This window comes from Electrophorus electricus, chromosome 20, assembly GCF_041902795.1.
Source record: "Electrophorus electricus isolate QZ-2024a chromosome 20, ASM4190279v1, whole genome shotgun sequence".
NCBI classification, from domain to species: domain Eukaryota; kingdom Metazoa; phylum Chordata; class Actinopteri; order Gymnotiformes; family Gymnotidae; genus Electrophorus; species Electrophorus electricus.
In genome coordinates, this window is record NC_137516.1 from 13,044,662 (window position 1) to 13,063,539 (window position 18,878).

The 18,878-nt window shown below is 44.0% G+C and overlaps 1 protein-coding gene across 7 annotated transcripts in view; it reads right to left on the reverse strand.

Moving 5' to 3' along the window:
* kmt2cb (lysine (K)-specific methyltransferase 2Cb) overlaps positions 1–18,878 on the reverse strand; it is an 81,123-nt gene that overhangs the window by 29,689 nt on the left and 32,556 nt on the right. For 4 of the 7 annotated variants that reach the window (XM_081703751.1, XM_081703748.1, XM_081703749.1 and 1 more), the window contains exons 13-27: positions 14,107–14,187; positions 12,867–13,918; positions 11,166–11,285; positions 8,648–8,764; positions 8,388–8,495; positions 8,127–8,231; positions 7,601–7,782; positions 6,587–6,751; positions 6,386–6,495; positions 6,010–6,093; positions 5,697–5,909; positions 5,321–5,446; positions 4,899–5,018; positions 1,820–1,962; positions 140–317 (exon numbers count right to left, since the gene is read on the reverse strand). In XM_081703751.1, the coding sequence (XP_081559877.1) occupies positions 140–317; positions 1,820–1,962; positions 4,899–5,018; positions 5,321–5,446; positions 5,697–5,909; positions 6,010–6,093; positions 6,386–6,495; positions 6,587–6,751; positions 7,601–7,782; positions 8,127–8,231; positions 8,388–8,495; positions 8,648–8,764; positions 11,166–11,285; positions 12,867–13,918; positions 14,107–14,187 (2,904 nt within the window). The remainder of the gene's footprint in view (positions 1–139; positions 318–1,819; positions 1,963–4,898; positions 5,019–5,320; positions 5,447–5,696; positions 5,910–6,009; positions 6,094–6,385; positions 6,496–6,586; positions 6,752–7,600; positions 7,783–8,126; positions 8,232–8,387; positions 8,496–8,647; positions 8,765–11,165; positions 11,286–12,866; positions 13,919–14,106; positions 14,188–18,878) is intronic. The other 3 variants (XM_081703750.1, XM_035536468.2, XM_081703752.1) reach the window with 3 other exon arrangements.

Sequence of the window (18,878 nt, forward strand, 5' to 3'; positions counted from 1 at the left end):
CATTTTAAGGTCATGGATTAAACATATTTAGTTACACTAAGAATTAGGGCCTTGTAAACAAAACAAAAGAAGCATTTGCTTGTAAACAATAACAAAAGAAGCATTTGCAGGTGCGTGTGTTTGTGTGTGCGTGTCTTACGTGGTCCTGCAGCTTTACTAGGCAGCGATGTTGATGTTGTACCAAGCGTGGGGTTACCAGGTGGCTTCAGGAGGCTGCAACCAGACGGTTTCCTGTCTCTTTCTTCCTCCAACAGCCCTGTCGTCTCCTGTCTGCTCTGCTTGCTCTTATCCAGAAGGTCTTTTCCAAAGAATGCTTCCTACAGGCAAAGGTACCCATTATATTTTGAGTCACTCCTGTTTGGATAAGTGTTAATATTTCCAGATCTACATACACCAACAAGCAGACAAGAAACTGTCAAACAACCAACCAAAAACTATGAAGGGGGGTGTGTGTGTGTGTGTGTGTGTGTGTGTGTGTGTGTGTGTGTGTGTGTGTGTGCGTGTGTGTGTGTGTGTTATATGGGAGGTATGTAGTCAGTATATTTCTTGTCTTCTGTAACATCAACACAACTACCTTGTACTTTTATTTATCAGGTAGGTCCTCAACCCACTCAAAACTGCTGGAATGCAAGCATTTAATTTATAAACCCATCTATTTGTTTACACATGAGCTTTACATGGCTAAATGCACCCCAGGCTGGTTGAACGCTCACAGAACCCTTCCCAGACTCCGAACAAAGCGGCTCCACCGTGTAGTAGGTTGCCAAGGCCCCGCATGAAGCTGTCAAAATGCTGAAGCCTCTCAGACAAACTACCTTTTCATCCAGTCTCCCAGTGCTCCTAGCTGCCTTCCCCAGGACACCCTCGTTATTAAGACGCACGTGGGGTCCATGGACGCGGTGTGCCAATGGGAGCGCGCAACGGAGACGAGAACGCCCGCCACAGCTGCTGGCATATGTCCGCCCCACCGCTCCGCCATCTTGGCTCTGCTCGCCTGCCAGCCCGGCGCGTTTACCTTTCGCTCTTATGCATGGTGATGGCTGACACATTAAAAGCCTTCACTCTCAATAATTGATGGGAAGCAGGTTCTGCCACGCGGTGGGCCTTTAGCCGCAGCTACCCGCGTCAGTGGCGCCGGCAAGTTAGCGCTGACAGGCAGCGTTAGCTTAATGCGCCTCACATTCCTTGCTGTCCTCTTAGTGGCTGCTTTCCCCCAGGTTCCCCGTGAGCCTGCCTTTAAAATCGCAGTTCGTGCGAGTCAGCGGGCGAGCGCCTGAGACAGTCTCGCCGAGACAGAGTGGGGCTCGGTCTGGCTTTCAGACGCCCATTTACAAGGCAAACAGCAGCGATGGAGATGCGGGAGGAATCACGTCATCGCTGGTTCCCTGCGGAGCCCACGTCAGGCTCTATTAGACGTGCACACTAGCCTTCTCTCAGGTTATCTTTAGCTGTTGCCTAGCAATACCCTTGGCCTTCGGAACCCTTGCACAAGGTGATGGAAGTGAGTGTGAAAGTTGCGTGAGATATCGTGTTCCAGAACTCAGAGATGAATGTGTTTTTTTGTTCTTGGGGCAAGAATAAATAAATAAACAAAAACAAACAAACAAAAAAACCCACATCACTGCTCTATAATATGAGGAACAATGCAAGTGGTGCATAGCAACATTTGTTTTCATACTATGTTACCATTTACCAAACAGATCTGACAGTCTCTTCTACTTTATGCCCATTATTTCAGTTTACACTGTATTAAGCAGCCTGCTCTTCATAAGATACTATTTTAGGAGACTAAATGAATTGCACAATATGGGAACCATACCTGTAGGTACGTGGGAAAGGCCTCTTCTAGTTTGGTCTTCTTTTTCCTGTAGCGCTTGCGGACCTTTACCTCAGAGTTCTCAGGGAAATCAGACATTGGAGGTTTCTCATCCACTGGTGTATCTGGCATCAGGTCTCCCCATCCTACCAGAACCAAACAAATTTTTACCATGCGAATCTTAACAAGTACAGTGTTTCTGCTGCTAACATTTATTCATTATAGCCTGCCACACTAAAATCTTTTATGCCACAGAATTTTATTTATTTATTTTTTTAAAATATCAATCCAACAAATTGAGGTAATCTAATCCATTGCCTTCATGACTCGCCCGTGAAGACCGTTTCCTGCCGACACATGCCCACATTACTAAATTCAGTTAATGGCACCAACAGGCTATATTACGTTGTTATTTGGCAGACACCTTTATAAAGCTCTAATAAAATGAACTTACATAAGTATTTTCTACTTTTCTACAAGGAAAAGGAAAACATGAGAAAAACAGAGAAGGCCTTTAGTTAGGTGGAGGCCCTGACTGCATCTCTCTTTTTGCTCTTTCAGTTCCAAGCTGGGTTATCTTAGCTCTTATCCCAACTCTCTTTCCTTCAGTAACTTCTATTCTGCAACTGGAGCTCATCTACACACTTCATGGCTGGCTAAATTAATGTGACTATCGCTAATGACATACATATACTCTGCAGCAGTGTGCTGGTACTTCTCTCATACGCTGGGAGGGACTCACTTCCTACAACAAACCCCCTAAGATAGACTGAGTCACATACACAGCTGCAGTTAGGCTATTAGATTGTTGAGTGCAGCATTGGAGAACTATTGAAGACTTGCTTTAAAAACTGCAAAAAAAGAAAAAAAAAGAAATAAAGAGGTAGCTATAGCCATCACTGAAAAAAAAAAAACAACTAGCCTACATTAATTCATATAATTATTAAATGTTTGTCTCTCTCCACAGAAAGAGAGGGAACATGGATTAGGGAGGGAAGATGGAGCTCAGGGAGAGACAGATGAGGAGACAGAGGAGGCAAAGAGAGAAGTGTTCAGGCAAGACGAGCAGGAGAGGAGCGAGCAGAGGAAAGAGAGACTCTCCAGACGTCCAAACATAGAATATTAGGTCAGTGTGGGTCCCATCCATCTAAGATTTAACCCCTGGTTGTAAAATAGTTCTTATGGTAAGGTTCAAATACAAAATTACTGCATCAGGGTTTTTCTTGCATAGAGAATTACACGGCAGCTGCCGCTGTCAACTTTGTGCTGCCTGTGGGTGTAGACAAAATTTTGTTGGGTATATTCGTGGAAAACACCATTTTCTAAAGATCTCTGCACTCAGTGAATTTTCTAATCCAACAAGCATTGCACTGGTTCTTGTGGCCTCAAACACCTTTGAAGATAAATAAGGCCTGTGAACTTTGGTAGGCTGATGGAGATATAAGCTATACTTCATTCCATAAAGTATTTCCTCTAGAAGCTGTATTTGCTTCATTTATTCAATAATAATTTGCATAATATGCTTGTTTTAGTCAGAAAAACAAAATGTATCATGTTTCTAATGAAAAAATCTGAAAATGTTCATTCTTATATTTTGTCATATGATGCCGAAACAATAAATGTGGCATAAATGACATTTTGTGAAATGATACTATTTATTTTTTCATCAAAATAAATAGAAAACAAGTGTACTACAAAAATATTTTAAACCAATAGTTGACAAACATGGCCATAAAACCTTTCGTGAACCCTTTTCTCTCAGTTGAGCACCAACTTATTTTCAGTGAATACATATGCCTGAGGACTTATTTATTAAAGGGAAGGTGAATTTCAGGGCTGGCTGAATTGAAGGCAACACCTGGTTCACATTCTTTTCAAACCAAACCTACGCCCATGAAAAGCAATAATACGTTAAGGACAATATATGGCAAATCTGTTAGGCTTTATTTATGTTCAGTTACACTGCAAGAGGGCCATGCCACTGTGAACTATAAAAGAAAACAATAGCTTATGTTATATTTCATTTGATTTTAAACTTTGCTGTTTGTTAGCTGCGTAAATTAGCGCACTGCTTTTATGTTGTAATGAATTTAATGTTGAACAGGGCAGCATAGATTTTTAAATAAAATGTTTTAATGTGATAATTGTCATTTTCTTCAGTAACAATCATTAGAATTCCTAAAATAAGTTTGTGCTTCTGGTAAAGTGTTTACTTGAACCAGCTGAAGTCATGGTACACATGCACATGATCAGAATGGTACCACCTCTGCTGCCTTTTAAGCCAAGAAAAACCCTGTGTGTAAAATAAATAAATTAAATTATATAAACTAAAATATTCTTAAATGAACCTATCCATCATTTTATAGAAATGCTCTGCTACTTGTGTAGTTACAGTAGACCATTCCCCTACCCCAACGTTTTGATCCACAGCAAATACTGAACTAGAGAAACAGTTTTGTATATAAGGAGCACAAAACTGTAAAGTTATTTAATGTAACAGTATGTACTTATAGTTTGATCAATCTCACAGTGATCAGTGATCAATGAGATGAGAGGCTGTTACCTCAAAACCTCAAAAGCACATACAAAACAAAATTAACAGAACTGAATGGAATTCACCATTAAAGGGGATACTCAAACCACCCAAAATCAAATGAACATTTGCAGCATGTTTAACACTGGAGGAATAAGTGTCTGATCTGCTTAGTCTGGGTTTCTTACCACAGGTGGTGCTTCAGAGCTGTGCAAGCTGTTCGAAACCTGTGCCTCAAACCACTGTGAGGTGAATAAGTCAAAAACTGCATGTAGTGATGAATTTGCTATGGCCAGGTTTCTGCATTAGTATTGGTGCAAGACCAGCTTGCCCACAGGCTACAATTGTTGCTACAGCAAATATTGAACTACAAAGACATATACCAAACTACCAATCAAAGCATTTGCCATGGATTTGCCAAATTTATTTTCCTGGCATAAAAGGCACCAGACATGGTACCATTCTGATCATGTGCATACACATGAATGTGTACCATGACTTCAGCTGGTTCAAATTCAGAAAGTCTAAAAATGAGGAGGTCATTCCTACCTTCGTCCTTGCCCTGTGGCGTCTCAGAAACAGAGCCGGTGGAGTCCTTCCTACCCAAAGTTGGTTTGGCTTTGCCTGGACCGGTCCGGTTCCGCTGCCTGACCATGAAACCCCCGATACCTGTGGAGCAGGAAGATCCACTCAGCATGCAGGAGTACACCAAGAAAAGCAGTCACTCCATATCCAGGATGTATCAGAGATGTTCATGAATCACTGCACTAGTCCAAGTCGAGTCTTGAGTGTTTTGATAAGAGTCAGAGTCAAGTCTTAAGTCACATGAACAACAAAAATGTATGAGGCTGCTGGTTCCATCCATCAACCAAATGGCCAGTCCAGGTGACATCCTGCTGAGCAGTATGCAGTGGGCTACCATACACTTTCACACATCAGTGGAGCTCTCCTTCAAACAGGTGCTCTCTCACCAGGCCGGTAAGGCTTCCTTTTCCTCTTTTTGCAGGCTTCACTTCCTTTAGATTCGTCATCCACGGGAGGCTCTCGCTCAGGGCTGGAGTCGGACTTTCCCTCCCCATCAACTATCTCTCCTTCTGCTGTTAAAAACCAACACACAGAGTTGTCACACACACACACACACACACACACACACACACACACACACACACACATCTCTGTCTACCATCATTGAGGGGCAAAGGAGAGCAGTGTGAGAGCTTTCGCTTGTTTTGGCTCCTGTATAGTTATCCTTTCCTGCATGTAGAAAAATGCGACCAACTTTCCAAACATAAACCCCTGTGATGAAAAAACATGATGCAGGACTCAGGGCTGAGATGCTAATGGTACCCCTGGTGTCGTCTAGGTCTCCATCTCTGGAGAGCTCTATATGAGGGTCTGGGGGTGTCTGCAGCACAGCCACGCTGTTCTGGTTGATGATCCTCAGCTTCAATTTAGGCTTGGGCCGACGGCGCCGAGACGCAGTGCTGGCCAGGCTCTGGAGCTGAGACAGACCTGACTCTGTGAGACATACCCCATCCTGCGTGTAGGTGCGCATCAAGTCTGTGCAGGGGAAACGGCAGTGGTCCATGAATAGTGCCTTGAGGAACCTCACCGGCAATTACTATTTTACAGATAAGAGGTTAACAGTGATGGTCTTTACCTAGATCTCTTGATTTTGGAGGAATTTGTGGCATGACAGGAAGCTCACTCATATCTGCATCTGGTTTAGGCCCTGATCCCAATGCTGTGTTGATACATGATTCCAAAAAAAAAATATGAGGACTGAACTGGAATGTGCAAATGAATGTTAGTTTTGATGTCATAAATTCTTACAGTATCTCTGCAACAAGTTTTGCATAGTAAATAAACAGCTAGTTAGGATAAAATAATGAGGCATAAGTGAAAACAAGTGGAGTCCAAAGACATACAGCCACACACACATACACACACCCCTGCCTAATAGTGCAACGATTAAAAACATTCTGCTGCCAAATGATTTGTGGACAGTGCAGTCTAAAACACCAGGTTGTGCCTACCTGGGGAGAGGGAGCTGCTGCCCTGGCACAGGCTGCAGTCGAAGCTGCTGTCTGCCATCTTCTCAACCTCCTCCTCTGAGTGGAAGCCTTGACACAAGGCATGCATCCACCTGGAGGAGGCAGAAAAGTGGATTTATCATCCATGCCCCAAGGCAACTGTTCAAACACATCTACACATGCACACACGCACACACAGCTCACCTGTCACACTGATGACACTGGAGGATGATCTCTTCCTCACTGTAGTCCAGCAGACAGACAGGGCAGCAAGCCAGACTGGCACAGGGGGCGCACTGTGTGTAATTATTCTGCCACTCACATCTCACACCTGGAGAGGTAGCACCACATTGCGTGCAGGATACACACCTATGTATGGGAGATAAGACAGTGACACACACACACACACACACACACACACACACACACACACACACACACACACACACACACACACAATGTTAATCCTTCTCAAAATTTTGTAAATATTTTGTTGGAGAAAAACCTTGTGAAAACAAATAAACAAACAAAAATAAAACTACTTTAGTCCACTATGATCCATATGATACTGATCCACAATGAATTATTGTATTTGCATAATATTCAATACGTACTTATTGCTAAAGGTTACTTCAAGGTCAAATATTTATTAAAACCTTACATGATGGTTCTGTTTCTGTCAGTACACCTTGTTCTAACAGTCCATCATATGATCAGCCTACTACCAGTTAAATGAAATAGTGCTTTAGTTCAATCTCAGACCCAGATAAAAGAACAGATATGATTATGCATTACTCAGTCAAACAAATCTGAATGAATGCCAAACGTTTTTCAAAGGCAATTTAAGTTCTCATAGAACCCTATGTACATGAGAAGCTGGCATGGTGGTAGAGGTATGGAGACTTCCTCAGTAAACCAGGCGTAACGTCCCAACACCATGCAAGCTAGCAGAGCTTATGAAGTGCCTTCAGCTTCCTGACTAAAGCCCATTTACTCTGATAAACAAGCCCACACATTGTGGGAACATAATCACACCTTTAACTTTTGCCAATTCTACTTTTTCTTATACAGAAGCAATTTGCCTACAACTGAGAAACCCATATTTTGTAATTATATTTATAGAATAAATACTGTTTTGGTTTTTAATTCTTTGAGATTTTGTGCTTTATAGTTAAATAGTTCTGTACTCTAAAATGTGCCCTCTAAAGTGGGCGTTACCATTTGCACTTCCAGCTGCCATTGGGGACATTCTGTAGGGGCGGGTCCAGGCAGTAGGTGTGGTAACTAATGTCACAGTCATCACACAGCAGGAGACGGCCAGGGTCACTGGCCTGCCCGCACGCCTCACATACTGTACACTCCAAACAGCGCCAACCTTTGCTTAGCACCACTTTGGTGATCTACAACACACACACACACACACACACACACACGCATTTTTATGCAAGATTTACATTTAACGTTAAGTGCTCACTTATCTTTTCTGCAACTTACAAAACACCTAATAAAGAACTAATTGATACTGCTGTCTTAATGTCAACACACAAACCTGTAGTGCAAAAATTTAATGTTAATCGAATCTGTACATTTAAATGGGGATCTGAACATTTAAATAGGGATTTTCCAGTTACTAATGTGTTACTTTGAAAAAGACACTGAAATGTTGAAGGCGCACATTTGTGGATGCGCGTGTTTGTGTGTGGCTAGCTGCTTCCGGGTTGTGGGGTTTGGACTGGACCGTTACCTTAATATTAACACAGTAGGGGTGGTAACACTGTCCGCACTGAGCACAGGCGAGCAGTCGACCCTCCACGCCCTGCCCAAAACTTCCGCACACCACACACATGTCCTGAGAGAACGAGAGAGAAGAAGAAAAGGGGGCAGAGAGAGAGAGAGAGAGAGAGAGAGAGAGAGAGAGAGAGAGAGAGCGAGAGACCCCATTAGTTAGACAGCTGTGGACTGGGGCTATGGTGAAAATAGAAATTTCACACATGTTCACTGTCACCTGTTTCAGAGTGAAAGTGTCTGTGCTGGAGAATATCACCACTGTATTGTGCATAGCGTTCTCTTCTTCCTCTCTGAACGGATACACTGTTGTTTCTATGGCATTTATCTGCAAAAAACAAGCACAGAAGCATGAATGAGAAATAAGGGAGGAAGGGAGAGCCTTGCACCAAGCATAATTATTTCAGAAATTACCTTTGTTTGTGTATGGTTTTATATTACATACGATACGAATTCAACAACTGACACCAAGATACATACTCCTGGGTTGGGCATCGGACTCACTCCATTCTTCATCCTGGAGCGGCCACGTCCTCCTCTGCCTGTAAGCCCCGCCCCCCTGGGCCTCCGTCTCCCTGGGAAGCCCGACCCTCGGCCCTGTAGGCGGAGAAACAGAACCACATCATCTGCTGTACAATAGATATGCTGAGGACTCAAACAATTTCAGCAACGGAATACACACAATTCAAACTGCTGTAAGCCAAAGATTACTTTTGGCTAAATTGTCTTTAGATCCTGATAAACTGTCACTAAAATAGCTGCTCTAAAAGAAATTAAATGTCACTGTGACCTGAGCTCCATGACAAAAAAACCCCACAAAACAACCCACACCAACATTGTCTGGTGTATTAACCATCAGATAACTTCTCTAAAAGGGTGCAGCTCCTTCAGTGGCCAAGACTGTATGAAGTTAACAAGACCTGTGTAGTCATATACAACAGCATTATTAAGCTAGGTCCCTGAGGAAAAAAAAAAAAAAAAAAGAATGTTTAATAAAAAAGGTTAACAGGTCGCCTCTCAAATCCAAACAGTGATTATTTTTATTTTTTATGTTTCATCAATATGATTGGGTTTGGAGTACAGAGCCTGGGATAGCTATCTACATGAGTGTCAGCCCCCAGCCTCAGTTGACATCATTATGTATTACTCAAAGGGTAACAGAAGCATAAAAGAATCACGCAGGTTTGAAAAAACAACCATCATCCTTGTGTGTGAGGTGTCTGAGAGGCTGATCTGGGGCCATTCCACACAGAGAGGGTGAAGAGCTGTAAGGCTGGGAGAAAACATTCAGTCAACACTTTAACAATCCCCCCAAAAGCCCCATGTGTTCTTATAGACACTTCAGGTGGGCGAGGTTGGATCCAAAAAAATTAAACTGCCAAACAAATTAAAATGGAAAAACAATTCTTTTGAATTTTGATCCACACCGGAATGCAAAGTGCCTGTATGTAGTGAGATGGCATGACAAATTTGCATAAGTAACTTAAACAACAGGATGATGAGGGATGATGGAGAAGTCTCTCCCTCCAGTTGTAGCCTCGCTGTGCTGAAGTGCTGCAGGAGCTGGCAGAGCATCTGTGGCCACGTGTGTGTGACTCCTGCATTTCTACGTGACTCCTACTCACCCTAACAGCTCTATGCCTTCTGGCAGCAGTGTGTGATTCTGAAAAAGGAAATGGGCAGTGGCGTGTGGGAATGGGGTCTGCATTCCTTTGAAGACTTTTCTTTCAACACCGGGGACTGTCTGGTCGCACGCGACGCGTCCGCGATCCCGTAAGCCGACCCAGTAAACAAACATGAGGCTCCAGTCGACCTGCTGCGGGGGCGGGCCTGACTTGTTCAGTGGCACGGATGATTGTGGACAGTGCAACGGGGCGGTGGGAGACAGTCCCCCCTACAAGGCTGCCATCAGGGTCACGGGGCTGATGGCAGAAGCAATGGCTGCGGCTTCTGAGGCTGGAGTTCTACATGCTGTCAGTGAGTTTCCTTTCCGCAGGGACGGCCACCCCGGCTGTCACGCTGAAAACCGTTTGGCAGAATTACAATCCCTTTCCTCCTTCTCTCGTCACTCCTGCATTACCTCTTCCCCTCACCTTGTCATTAGGTGTCAGTGCATTCTCCCTTCCTCTCCGCTCCTACTTCCTCCTTCTTTCCATCCGCTTGTCAAATCCTTCCTTTGCTAACCTCCTTCTGCTTCTCTATTCTATCTGTGCTGTCTCCTCTCTCTTCTCCACTCATCCTTTTTGGCAAATTCTCTCTCCATTTCCTTCACTCCTCCCTCTCAGCCTCACTTTCTCTCTCTCTCTCTGACTTTCTCCTTCTCTTTGCCTCATTTCACCCTGTCCCCCCGCCTCCCACCCCTCTCTGCATCCCTCTCCATTTCTCTCTCTGTAATCACAGAGGGGATGGTATCCCATGTTCTGGCAGAGTCAAAGGTGATAATGCGGTTAGACCTGCCTTGGCTTAGTGCCTGGGCCTGGTGGGTCATCATGTCGACTCCGCTGGCACAGTAACAGATGGTACTGTGAACCCGCTGAGAGCCCTCTACTAGAGCGGACATGGCTGCCATGCGACCCCTGACCTCCCTGACATGCAACACATCTGCCCTATGACGCGCTATGCAAAGACATTCAGAACCCGGTCATTTATTGCTCCTGCTGCAGCCTGAAACCTAGGAAACATCATGCGTGTTAAGAGATTAAATTAGGCTGTTTTTGTTTTTTTACATAAGCTTAAGGCTGAGTTAGTGGCAGTCAGCAAACAATGTAGGCAAACGGCAGCGTGCTTGTTAGTAACCCATGCTAAATCTTCTCTCCCCCAGAGGTTTTCTGCTCCTATTTGTTCCGGAACCATTAAGTCACTAACAAGGTGGCCAAGTCAGAAGCTGTGGCGTCACCTCTGACGTCTGTTCATGGCTCATATATCAAAACCTAGTGTAAAAAAGCTAAAAGCTAAGCAGGTCGACTCAGTCTGAGTCTTAGTGAGGAGTTGTAGTTACCACGCGGATGCTCCATGCGAGTGGATTGGGGAGCTGCCTGCTCTGTGGGCCGTCCCAGCCCTCCGCCTGGCCAGGGCACCATGGGGGTGAGCTCAGCCTGGGAGAGGCACTCCATACTCCCTGAGGGTGGGGGTGGGTTAGAGAGAGAGAGTTAGAGAGAGAGAGAGAGAGAGAGAGAGAGAGTTAGAGAGAGAGAGAGAGAGAGAGAGAGAGAGAGAGAGAGAGAGAGAGAAAGGGTGAAGAGATAGACATTGGAAGAAGGAGCGAGAGACAGGGAGGAAACAAGTGAGAGAGAGAGAGAGAGAGAGAGAGAGAGAGAGAGAGAGAGAGAGAGGGATGGAGGAAGATAGGGTAGGATGTGGGCGACAACATGCCAAAACTTAAAAGAAAAGGCCAACAAAGAAATGGGCAGAAACACATGCATACATGGCCAGTCATGGTGGACAAAGCTGAAGTTGTACAGACCAGCACAGGAACATGGATGAGGTCAGGCAAAAATGACAGGTGTGCGTCTGAAGCACGCGGTGTGCGCAGTGCGGTCTGATTACAAAACAGTTGAAAAGCACAACCCTTCTGGCAGCCACCTACCACACCCCCTCAATAAGCGACAAACTAGCGAGATTTGTTATTGAAGAAGCGGGCCAGAGTTAACTCATGGAGGCTTCCCACCTCACGCCTCCTGCGCTGCGGTAAAAAACACACTTCACATGAACGTGCAAACCTCAGCTTGCCTTGGTTGCCATGAAAACCGAGCCACTGGTTTGTTTACAAATGAGAGAGAGGTGATAATGTCTAGAGTACAAGGGCATGAGGCCCCTGGAGGGTTCGATGTGCAAAGCAGTCAAATGGGAGGAGCACTTGATCTTAACTCCGCCTTTACTACAGACATCACCAGTAACCTCGTTTTTTCAGCTCATCTGTGAGTGGCTGGCAAATATATATGCTTACAACTCAAGATTTGGGGTATGCAGTAAATGCAGAACTAATAAATTATAGTGCACTTTAATGAGAGCAGATCTTACAGGGTTTATTTAACAGACACACTGGTATCTGTGCATAATTCTAATTCCATTTAAAGTGTATATTGTGTAGCAAAGTGTTCTTACTGTGGGGTCTGCATACTGCTTTATTTTAACTGGGGTTTGTATTGAGCATTTCTAACCTACATGTTGAAAGAAAGTCTTATGCTAAGCAATAATACATGTGACAAGAAGGTGTGAAGGTGTAAAGTAGAGAGACCTGCTGAACAAAAGAAGTGAAAAAAAAAATTCTATGAACTGTGTACAATCTGACCAAGGCCATGACAACCAGATGTCCATAGAAATAGCACATGAACTAACATGACACACTGAGTGATGCACTGAAGAACTGTTGTGAGCAAGTTGTCTCTGGTGTTGGCCTTATAGCTGACGAAGATTGATATAGATAACATGTTCTGACTGAGGAATTAAAAAAAAAAAAAAAATCCATCTACAAACAGACAGTGGAAAAGATGTGCTAACTGCTTAATATCTCAAAATGAAGAACACCTGTAAATCTGAAATGAACGCTTCTCTCACCAAGAGATGGGCAAGATTGTATATAAATTTTTTTTTAAAAAATCCATAGAGCACGCAGTCCACAACATGATCCCTTTTGCAAACCTTTACCAGCATGACAAATACATAGAATTCTGTCATTCACCAAAAACCCTGGTCCTACCTGTTTCACCCTTGGCCTTCCTGGTGAGAACTTCCTTTTGGAGATGGCGGGTTTGCCCATGCCAATTTTGGGCATGAACGGTATGAAGGTGGCTGAAGGCACGTTGCTACTAGCCTCTCCCATTCCAGAGTGGCTTTGGGGGCTGACAGAAGGATGGCCAGAGGAGGGCAAGCTCTCTGGCTGCCTGACTGGAGATGGCTTTAGTGATGTTCTCTCTTCCACCAGTGAGCTCAGCTTTGCCAGGCTCCGCTCACCATCCAGGCTGACGTCCATGTAATCAGTAAGGCCTTCAGAAGAGCGTTCGTGTTCCTCCATCGCGAGGTCGTCAGTGGCTCTCTCGTGCTGGTCCACCGTGACATCCTCGGTGGCTCTGTCATGCTGCTCTGCCATGCTGGTCTCAGTGGTTCTATTACGCTGCTCTACAGTGAGGCTCTCAGCAGTTCTCTTGTGCTGCTCTACAGTGAGGTCTTCAGCAGTCCCCTTGTGCTGCTCTACAGTGAGGCCTTCAGCAGTCCCCGTGTGCTGCTCTACAGTGAGGCCCTCAGCAGTTCTTTTGTGCTGCTCCACTGTGAGGCCTTCAGTGGCTCTCCCCTGGTGTTCCCCTATTAGACTTTCAGAGGCACCTTCATGCTGCTCTATTGAGAGGCCATCAGGGACTCCCTGAGGCTGCACCACCACGGGGCCCACCCTCTCTTCTTCCTCCGTTTCCACCTTTGGCACAGACTTAGCAGGACTTGCTTCACTTTCCAGGGAAAGTTCCGGAAGTCCTGGCAACGACACTTCCATGGGTTCCTCCTCAGAAGGTTCAGACACTGATGTGAGTTCTTTGGTGGATGGTGTGATGGCGTTCTGCTCCTCCAGCCTCGGTTCAACATCCTCTGGGTGAAAAGCTGTTTTTGCAGGACTAGTCAGCATCGGGGTCTCCTGAGTCGGCTCTGCCTTGGCGGATGGCATGAAAAATGAGACGACTGGAGTCTCTGCAGCTGGAACTTGTTCCTGCTGAGAAGGTTCTGGACTACTAGCTGGTTTAAGATCCTGAGGAGGTTGTGTGGCTAGGTAAGACAACAAAAAAGCAAGTTGCACTTTCTCAGACAGCAGAAATGAAACTTTAAACCAGATGTCTTGCCAAAGTAATTCCTCAACAACCGTCCTCAGTGGAAGAGGTTGTCTAGACAGCCAATAACAACCCATGATAGGACTGTAGGTTGTGCAGCAAGAGAGAAGAACATGAACAAGGTACCTGGAACTTTTTCACCCATGGGTCCTTTGTGGGAAGCTTCTGCACACTGGGCTTCTGCACCGCTCGTGTCAGCAAAGGCCACTAGAAAAGGAAACACACTGGAAGTCAGGGGAAGGACAGGTGTCCTCCTTACATAACACACAGCAGCACGAGCCAAGAACAGGTGTAAATGATTACATCACTAGGTAATGAGCAAATTAGGTTTTTTTAAGGAGGTAAAGAGGAGAAGTGTATATGTCTGCATTAGTCACAGATAAAACAGAAAGAGGGAGAAAACTAGATTAGTTCTTATAACAATGTAATCATATTCGGTCCTGCGGGCACACTGCTGATGAAATATACTCTCTTTATCTGTGCATATTTAAAAATGTCTCCAGTCTCACTGTCACACACACCCTTTTGCTTTGCGGCTCCAATTACACTTTGCTTTAAGATGCTCCAGTTGCCTATAATATCTGTCCCTTGCTCACTTCGAAGCCGTGAGCCACAATTTCCCAGACAAGTACCCTACAAACACTGTGATCCATTATTGGGGTCAGTTATTGGTCCTAATCAAATGTGGTCCATGTCTCCTCCAGGTACACAATCAGGAAGTTTCAAATACCCACAAAGGATTTCATAACTAAATATTAGCCCATTGCAGCTGAGATTATCTTAGTGCTATATAAAGTAATTAGACCGCAGGTTTCTTTGTCTGTCTGGGAGAGGGTTTGCATCAGCAAAAATAAAAACAGAGAAAGGACACGCCTGTGATAGTCTTTCTAAGTGACTGGCATACTAGGTATCCTTAATTACTAAATAATAATAATAATAGTAATATTATTACTACTACTACTACCACCAACACCACCACCACCACCACCACTAACAACAACAACAACATCAACACAATATTAAAGTAAATTGATCTCATACTTTCAGATAGAGAATTCTGGAGCTTAAAGCCATAATAACTAAAGGCAGACTCCCCCTTTTTAGCCAGGTTTTTGGGATGACTAGATTACTATTAGAAGACCTAACAGGTTGTACAGGTAGAGCACCATGGAGGCAGCTAAAGACTGAAGGGTTCTTCAAACCAACTATAAAATATATGAAGTCACTTTGAGGGTCGGTGTAATGTGATCTGTCATTCTAGTACGCGTGAGAATTCTAGCTGCTGCATTCATAACTTGTTGCAGATTATTAATGGACTTCCTGGGAAGGACAGATAAGAAAGCATTGCAATAATCCAGGCAATGTGAAACAAAGGGACAAATGAGTTTCTCAACATCAGCAAAGGAGAGAATGTCTCAGACTTTGAGATTTTAGTGACATCAGTGGTAACATGCTCTTTTACAGACCTCACTAATACAGTTATTGAAACAAGTTTTGGTCTTCACAGACTATACGTCTACTCAGATATTCACTTAACAGAACCTCTTTCTAATCTTTGTTCAGTTGTAGGAAATTCAGGTACATCCACAGGTTGATGTCATTTATGTAGTTCAGTAAGGATCCTTAAGAAATGTAAGCCTCAGGTGATAAGAACAGATATTGTATCTATTGGTTATATTATATCAGGCCAGCATGTATAGATAATATAAGGAAAGGGCCAGACATAACCTTTGTGGGACAGCGAAGGATCCTGTGTAGTGCTGATCCAGAGCAAATTGCATACTGCTGAGTATGACAGCATGTGTGCGCCCTGGGAATCAAAGTCTCTACCTTGGTGTTGCCAACACCCTGCTCTACTAGTATAGCAGTGCTGAGATATGCGAGTACCTGGGTGAAACGTCTCACAATCATTCAAGTAGGACCTAAACCAGTCTAATACTGTACTATACAGAGAGGTCAAATCAGTTCTTTAGCTCATCTATTCACATATTCAGCAAATCAAATGCAATACTGAGGTCCAGATAAATCAAGACATATCAACATTAACTCATTTACATAAAACAATGAGGCGTGTTGATTCTGTGCTATACCCAAAAGGCCCAAAAAACAGACTGGAAAATTGCATCAACTTTATTTGAGCAGAGACAATCAACTGTTTGGAAACCGCCTTCTCAATAACTTTGCAAAGAAAAAGTTTAGTTGGTTTGTACAGTTTGTTCATTGTTCTATAACCAAAATCTACCCCAGATATAGTGTTTTTTATACTCCTGCATGATGGATTAGTGACCAAACACTTTTGGAGAGCTATTTGCAATGTTTTATCTTATAGTAGTAATTATGTTGCTAAAGAATGCAGTGAACTCTCTGCATTTGTTGGCACAGAATTCACCAGAGATGCTAAGGGTGGGGTAAATCAATCTATCTATAATGGGAAAAAAATGTATTAAGGGTTGGCTTGAGCTGCTCTGCTGAAAACTACATCCATTATATTAGGCGTTTCATTACAAGAGGACATGGAGGCCGAATGCCTCAAATTCTCATTCAACATACTATGAAAAAATATATGTAGGATGACATACTATTATTTCGGCACCCCCAATCCACCACTGGCCACCTGCCAAGTCTCAGGACCAGCTACAAGTAGGAGTTCCCATGGTAACTTAAAGGAGCACAACTACAATTGTGCTCTACAGTCCAATCCAGCAGAGAGCCAGTAGCATCCTTTAACAGTTTGACCTGTGAGCTACCTTCTTTTAAGAAGCCAAGCTGCCTTTGCCTGCAGTGTGTGCAGGGACAGTAGATGATACGCCCACATCCATCTGCATGCATAGTGGTCTGGAGTAGTATGGATCAACAGTCAGCACGGACTTGTCTGTAAGGATGTGCGATGTAAACAAAATGCATTGTTCTGTGCAAAATTGTTTTGATTTGTTGGATTACGTGAATACTCTGATTCATCACAACACCCACAGAGGCCTCACATGGGAACAACTGAGAATTGGTTAGGATGGAGACAGCATACAATAAAATACACTGCCTGGCCAAAAAAAAAAGGTCACACACTAATATTTCATCGGACTGCCTTTAGCTTTGATTATGGCATGCATTTGCTGTGGCATCGTTTCCACAAGCTTCTGCAATATCACAAGATTTATTTCTGTCCAGAGTTGCATTAATTTTTTTTACAAGATCTTCTATTGATGATGGGAGATTTGGGCCACTGTGCAAAGTCTTCTCCAGCACATCCCAAAGATTCTCAATGGGGTTCAGGACTCTGTGGTGGCCAATTCATGTGTAAAAATGATGTCTCATTCTCCCTGAACTATTCTCACAATTTGAGCCCGATGAATCCTGGAATTGTCATCTTGGAATATGCATGTGCCATCAGGGAAGAAAAAAAATCCATTGATGGAATAACCTGGTCATTCAGTATATTCAGGTAGTCAGCTGGCCTCATTCTTTGGGCATATAATGTTGCTGAACCTACACCTGACCAACTGCAGCAACCCCAGATCATAGCACTGCCCCCACAGGGTTGTACAGTAGGCACTAGGCATGATGGGTGCATCACTTCAGCCGCCTCTCTTCTTACCCTGACGCGCCCATCACTCTGGAACAGGGTAAATCTGGACTCATCAGACCACGTGACCTTCTTCCATTGCTCTGGAGTCCAATCTTTATGCTCCCTAGCAAACTGAAGCCGTTTTTGCCGGTTAGCCTCACTAACAAGTGGTTTTCTTAAGGCTACACCGCTGTTTAGTCCCAATCCCTTGAGTTCCCTTCGCATTGTGTGTGTGGAAATTTACTTTCACTATTAAACATTTCCCTGAGCTCTACTGTTGTTTTTCTACGATTTGATTTCACTACACATTTAAATGATTGCCGATCATGATCATTCAAGATTTTTTTCCAACATTCCTTCCTTGAAGATGATGTTTCCCTACTGTCCTTCCACTTTTTAACAATGTGTTGGACAGTTCTTAACCCGATTTTAGTAGTTTCAGCAATCTCTTTAGATGTGTTCTCTGCTTGATGCATGCCAGTAATTTGACCCTTCTGAAACAGATGATACATCTTTTCCATGACCACAGGATGTGTCTTTCGACATGGTTGTTTAACAAATGAGCAGCTACTCACTGCATCAGTTAGGGTTAAATAACTTGTTGCCAGCTGAAACAATCACCCTTGCAGTAATTATCCAATGGGAGGCTGTAACTTATTTGCTTAGTTAAATCCAGGTGGTGACCTATTGTTTGGCCAGGCAGTGTATTTAAGATATGTTAGAGGGCTCATTTGCATGTAGCAAGGCAGCCTCAGTATTGCACAGGCCAGTATTGAGATAACTGACAGATATCAGGCACCCTTATTTTTTTGCCAGTGGAAGTAGTCATATTTGCCAGTAAATACCTACCAGTGAAGATCAAAGACTGACAGGCCTATGCCCTGAAGTACACAGTGATAGTTTTTTTCCCCACTAACCTAGCCACCTGTGGTCCATAAACAAACAATATCTAAACATAAGGCCCTTCAAGCTGTGTGTAAAAAAGCAGCTCCTCACACATCACCTTCATTATTCACACAACTTCACAACCTGCTCACCAGTGTTTAAATTTAGTGTCATAACTGCTCTCACATACAGTGACTGAGTCACATACAGTGTTGTCTGCAAGTCTGCCAAGGCCGGTGGGCCTTCCCAGCAGCACCAGGTATGGTGAGAGTGGAGGCCTGGGTGCTCACATCTGTGCCTGGACAGCTGCTCTCGCATGAAAACGACGAGGCTGGAGACCGCAGCCATGGACACAGCACAGGACCTTAGTGGCCAGCGCGGCACGTTAATGCAACAGCGAACACAGCGGACGAGTACCGTGATGCGGTGCAGTGGAAACTCACAGGACAGA